Source organism: Bison bison, unplaced genomic scaffold (assembly GCF_000754665.1).
Source record: "Bison bison bison isolate TAMUID 2011002044 unplaced genomic scaffold, Bison_UMD1.0 scf7180017864349, whole genome shotgun sequence".
Classification (NCBI taxonomy): domain Eukaryota; kingdom Metazoa; phylum Chordata; class Mammalia; order Artiodactyla; family Bovidae; genus Bison; species Bison bison.
The window spans coordinates 375,465-381,294 of NW_011494921.1; the positions used below are offsets into that span (position 1 = coordinate 375,465).

Consider the following 5,830-nt stretch of genomic DNA (forward strand, 5'->3'; position numbering starts at 1 on the left):
GGTAACTGGTGAAGAAATCAGAAGTTGATCTTGAAATACCAGCTGCCTTGGGGCACGGGCAGCGGCTGGTAGAGGTATATATATTCAGGGCTGAGCGCACCCGGCACACAGGCTTACAGGCTGCCTGCCCACCTCTGCTTCCTCCAGGAACACAGGTAAGTGCTTCCAGCAGCTCTGCGCTAACTCAGGAGTCCTTTCTGAAAATAATAATGAATGTGATGTTTTATCGTGCGTGTGTTAAATATTTCATTTGGTATGATGGTATTTTATATATTCTGCCACAGAAGAACTTTTTCTCCTGATTTAGTCCATAGGTAATTTACTTATTTCTAAAAGAAAACCCACGTTCCTTCGGGAGCACATGTATCAGGGGTAGGCTGTCCAGCATCCACAGATCCTTCAAGTAAGGCACGGAGGTACCTGATGGGAGATGGCTGGATGTTACCACATCAGTTTTGCCTTTGAATCTGTTATAAATTCCCTGGGAAAGACCTGGAGGCTGGGAAAAATTGAAAGGAAAAAGAAAAGGGGGCAGCATGGATGGGATGGTTATACAGCATCACGGACTCAATGAATATGAATTTGGACAAACTCTGGGAGGTAGTGGAGGACAGAGGAGCTTGTCCATGGAGTGCAAAGAGTTGGACACGACTTAGCAACTGAACAAGAACAACACAACCTCTGTTATAAAGCACTTTTTACCCACTCTTGTGCAGTCAGTAAGGAAGAAACAGTAAAGATACTCTATTACTTTTTCGAAAACCCTTCTTTAAGTATTAATTTCAATAGTCGTCTAATTATGAGATGGATACAGGTATATCTCTCAATTGTGAAATGTATAGCATCAAGTTTCTATTATATTTAAGAAACGTTTTCTATAAATAAGGCTTCCCAGGTGGCACTAGTGGTAAAGAACAAATCTACCAGTCCAGGAGCTGTAAGCGATGTGGGTTCAGTCCCTGGGTGGGGAAGATCCCCTGGAGGAAGGCATAGCAACCCACTCCGGTATTCCTAATTTCAAGCCTTCTAATTACTAAATGTATACAAAGGAAAAATCTTCGTCGCCAGAAATCCACAACCCACACATAAGGCATTTCTTTTAGAAATTCTCATTACAGACTACCTTCCTTCCCTAGAGTGATGATAAAATGCATCTGATGCTCTTCCAGGACTTCCAGACCACATCCGGCCACCATGAGTTCCCTCAGTGAAGCAATCATCCACCTTGCAATTGATCTGTTCCACCAGATCAGAAAATCAGAGAAGGAAAACATCTTCCTGTCGCCTTTCAGTATCTCGTCAGCCTTAGCCATGACTTACTTAGGGGCCCGAGAAAACACCGCATCAGAAATGCAGAAGGTAGGTGGCAGCTGCCTTTCCATCACAGGTTTGCATGGGGTGTCTGCCGGCTGCTGTGCAGATGACCACAGGTCTGCTGTCCCCGGGTCCCACGGGAAGCTCAAGCAGCCCCACGACTGGGTGGGCACAGAGTTATGGGGGCAGGGCTCCCCACCTGCCTCCTGTGCCTGGACTTCCTCTGGGGGCTGGGATGAACCCCTACAACTGCCCAACAACCAGAGGTGAGGCTTTAATGGAAGACGTCAGTAGAAGTGAGGCCCTGACTAAAGTCCACGGGAGATATCTTTACATGTTTCCTCAACGATGAATGAAAACCGAGACACAGTTCTTTAAAGCGGACAGCGCTCCAGCAGCTTTGTGCTTCCCACACGACTGTGTTTTTAAGAAGCAAGTGTTTGCACCGAATATTCTTTCTTCTTCTCTTTGTCCCTTATGCTTTGGGGTTTTTTGTTTGGTTTGGTACTTGGTTTGCATTTTCTTTCCTTTCTTCTTCCTGACTTTTTTCTTTCTTTTTGGTCGACTGTGATGCACACAGATATATCAGGTGACACTTCTTTGCCCCACTGTCTGTCTCCTCCAGGTCCTTCACTTCAATAAAATCGCAGAGAACACAAGAGGAGGAGCCGCAAAAGAGCACGTGAGTCACAGGGCACCGGATTTAGAGGATCACGTATCCACGACGGTCATAGTTTAAACTGGGAATTTCAGACCAAGTGGGGAAAGTCCACTTTTAGGGACATCTTAAGTGAAACCCAGCGGACAGAGTTGTAGCTCATTTCACGTTACATATATGTGCTTCACGTCTTTGTTATCCTGAGAGGAGAGTAGCATGTGCTTCACGGGAAGGGCTCGGAAACCCAAAGGGGCTTCAGATTGCGCTCTGTTGTTCAGGAATGACAAATGTGGACAATACAACTGCTCTGAGCCACAGTGACTTCATCCCAGTTAACTGGGGATGATAAAATGTCTGCTGCAATACATGCAAATCCATGTGAAACAGAATAGCAGGGCCAGGAAAATGAAAACTCTGATGTATAGTATGTATTTTATTATGGTTATTATAGCAAAATAATAACTATACTATTTATAACATGTTTCTAACATTGCATAGTATGAACTCATAATATTAATATTATTATTGGATAATGTTAAATCATGATGGTAGTTCATATTATGAAGACCAATAGGTAGGCATCAAAATATATTATGGAAAGTGATTAACTGAGAGCTGTTGTTTATAGGCTCATCCAGAACTCTCAGGTAGCAAGGTTAAGGTTCTGGATTGAGACAAGCCTGGGTTGAAAACCTGGCTCTGTCTCCTTGGAGAAGCTACTTAGCCCTCCGCACTCTCTTGTCATCATGTGAATCCAGCCAGACTTAGAGATGCTGGTGTACAGCTGCTGGCAGAGTCCCAGACACACACTGCTCCCACACCGAGAAGTGCGGCCATCAGAACGAAGAGCCGTAGGGCAGAGTCAACAGGTCTTAGAAGACAATCCCACCAGGAGTATAACAGGGCTTCACGTCATAACCTAGGACGATACACAGATTTCACTTTCTCACACAGCTGATGACTGTCAGAGACGCACTATGGTCTGGCCCTCAAGAAGCCTAACTTTAGCTGAGAAGGTGACCCTAAGCATTGCAGACGGCTAAGACAGTGCCTGGAGGAACGGCGCTGCGTGGGAGTTCAAAGGAGAAAAGAGTGATGTGTCTGAGCAGGAGAAAGAATTGCCTAGGAGACCGGCTGTAAGGATTAGGAAGGCTATACCTGTAAAACACACCAATTAGGGGAAATAACCACAACCATCATCCCTGGGGATACCGCCCTCTAGTCAGGGATCCACAGACCCCTGGGCGTGTAGAGTTTACATTGACAGAGATTCCAATGAGCTCACTTTTTGACATTTGAAGGTTGAAAAGCCAGGAAATGTTCATCAACACTTTCAAAAGCTTCTGACAGAATTAAAGAAATCCACTGATGCCTATGAGCTGAGTGTCGCCAACAGGCTCTATGGAGAAAAGGAGTTTCGGTTTCTCCAGGTGAGTTTCCTGGTCTGTCACGCCTTTGGTCTGCATCCCTGGTCCTCGGGCCCCATCTCCTAATGGGGGGAGGGTGCAGAGGAGCCTGGGGACCCACACGGGGGCATTACTCCCAGGGGCGCCGGGCTCCCTGACCACAACTGCACCCGCTGGAGTGTCCAGAGGCTGATAGCACACCAGTGAGGGGGGCTAGGGATTGGCTTGTGAACTCTGCTTGATCAGGATTTAACACATTTAATTTAATTTGGGAATACCTACATAGTTACTGATAAATTACTTTTCATTCCTGCTTTCTTCCTGCTCATGTCATAGGAATACATGGATAATGTTCAGAAATTTTATCTAGCCAGTGTGGAATCTGCTGATTTTAAAAATGCTGCAGAGGAAAGTCGAAAGATGATTAATTCCTGGGTGGAGAGCCAAACCAATGGTAGGTTATGAGAGAGTCACTCATTACAAACCACGGCTGAGTCCCCGCTGTGTGTGAACACGGTGCTGGACCCTGACCGGGCTGTCAGGAGAGGGGTGAGACGAGACTGCAGAGGGTGGGGAGGCCCTGCAGGGGGTGGACGGTCCACGTCATGCAGAGAGAAACGGGCGGGGGTGCTCCCAGGGCCAGCCCCCTGCAGGCACAGCTGGGTCTGGAAGACAGTGTCTTGTGGATCCCAAGTCTCTGCTCAGACTTCAGGTTGATTCATAAGTTGTTCTAAATTAAAGGCGTAACTTCCGGGTTATAATCCCTAAGAGAAAATATGAAGAGTCCACTTTTGCTTTCTTAACTGGGAAACAAGCCGCTCTCCGTTACACCATCCTTCTTGCAGAAATGACCACCTGCAGGAGAAGGGTCCTGGCCCACGTCCCCCTCCCAGTGGATTGTCACAGTGTCCACCCCACCCAGGGAGGGGCTGGACAACGTCTCCATCCCATGAACCGTATCCTACCTCCCTTCCGAAACATAGGCTTAACCTACAGCAACTCAATGTGCAGAATAAAGAAGAAGACAGGGAATGGAAACAAGAGACAAAGCTACTGAGGGAACAGGAAGGGAGGAAAGGGAAGAAGAAAACTGACCAGTAAAGGTCAGCTGAAATCAGTTCTTCAGAATTGATGACCTGTTCATCAGTTCTGATGAGCAACGTATTGTCAGAATTGATGACCCAGAATTCTTGGGTCAGGAAGAGCCCCTGAAGGAGGGCACGGCATCCCACTCCAGTATTCTTGCCTAGAGAGTCCCATGGACAGAGGAGCCTGGTGGGCTGCAGTCCGTGGGCTCACAGACTGAAGAGGCTTAGCACAGCATGGCATCTTAAGTATCATAGAAATATCATGGCATCTTAAATATCAGAAATCAGTTCATCAGGATTCCTTGTGAAATGACTGATGTCCCCACACACACAGACTGAGCACCTTCCCAGTCAGGAGCAGGGGCGTCTGCATGAGGGCGACTCCATCAGGCTCGGGGCCGTGAGCAAAGCCTCACCTGGTGAACCGCTGGGCATGGAGTCCCTCACGGGCTGACTTGTGTCAATATTTAATCATCACTTGTAACTTTCAACGCATCTGACAGATAAACCACTCGTGCCTTTCATGACAGACCTTTGATTTTCTGTCTTTGCAGGAAAAATCAAGGAACTATTTCCCAAAGACTCTCTCGACAGCTCTACTGTTCTGGTTCTGGTGAACGCCGTCTACTTCAAAGGGCAGTGGAACCAGAAATTTAAGGAAGAACATACTGCAGAGGAAAAATTTTGGCTGAACAAGGTATTGTCTGTAATTTACGTGTATAACCAAGTGTAGCTACATGCACTGTGAAATTTAAATGCATAGTAATTAATATATAACTCGTATAGAAGATAGAATTTGTCAAGGCTTATTTTCTTGTCCTTTTTTTAAACTTTATTTACTGGGGATTCCTTGAAGAAACTCTTATCTCTAAGACACAAATTTCCCAGATCATCTCTTAGGAGGCTGAGTTTGGTGTCTCAATAATACTATCTTTTTTTCTGGCCTACTGCTCACTTGGCATTCTTTTGCACATGAATTTACTGCAGGATACAAGCAAACCTGTGCGGATGATGAAACAAACCAATAGTTTCAAGTTCGTGTCACTGGAGGACGTGCAAGCCAAGATCCTGGAAATCCCGTACAAAGGCGAAGAGCTAAGCATGATGGTGCTGCTGCCCAATGAAGTAGACGGTCTGCAGGAGGTAAAACCTGGTATTCACAGTCTCCATGCCATTGCTCACATTTCCAGTGATTCAGTGTTTGTGTGGGCTGCTCATAGATTGGTAGTACTGGCTGGCAGCATAGAACAAAAAATAATAATAATAATAATAACATCTGCTACTGCTACTGCTACTGCTAAGTCACTTCAGTCGTGTCTGACTCTGTGCGTCCCCATAGATGGCAGCCCACCAGGCTCCCCCGT

The 5,830-nt window shown here is 46.3% G+C and overlaps 1 protein-coding gene across 1 annotated transcript in view; it reads left to right on the forward strand.

The window, feature by feature from the left end:
* The first annotated feature begins 82 nt into the window (after positions 1-82).
* The window catches only part of LOC104999224 (serpin B3-like), a 7,985-nt gene continuing 2,237 nt past the window's right edge, over positions 83-5,830 (forward strand). The window contains 7 exon segments of the mRNA XM_010854733.1: positions 83-155; positions 1,170-1,359; positions 1,940-1,996; positions 3,274-3,402; positions 3,715-3,832; positions 5,021-5,163; positions 5,454-5,609. Of these exon segments, the coding sequence (XP_010853035.1) occupies positions 1,195-1,359; positions 1,940-1,996; positions 3,274-3,402; positions 3,715-3,832; positions 5,021-5,163; positions 5,454-5,609 (768 nt within the window). The 5' untranslated portion in view covers positions 83-155; positions 1,170-1,194.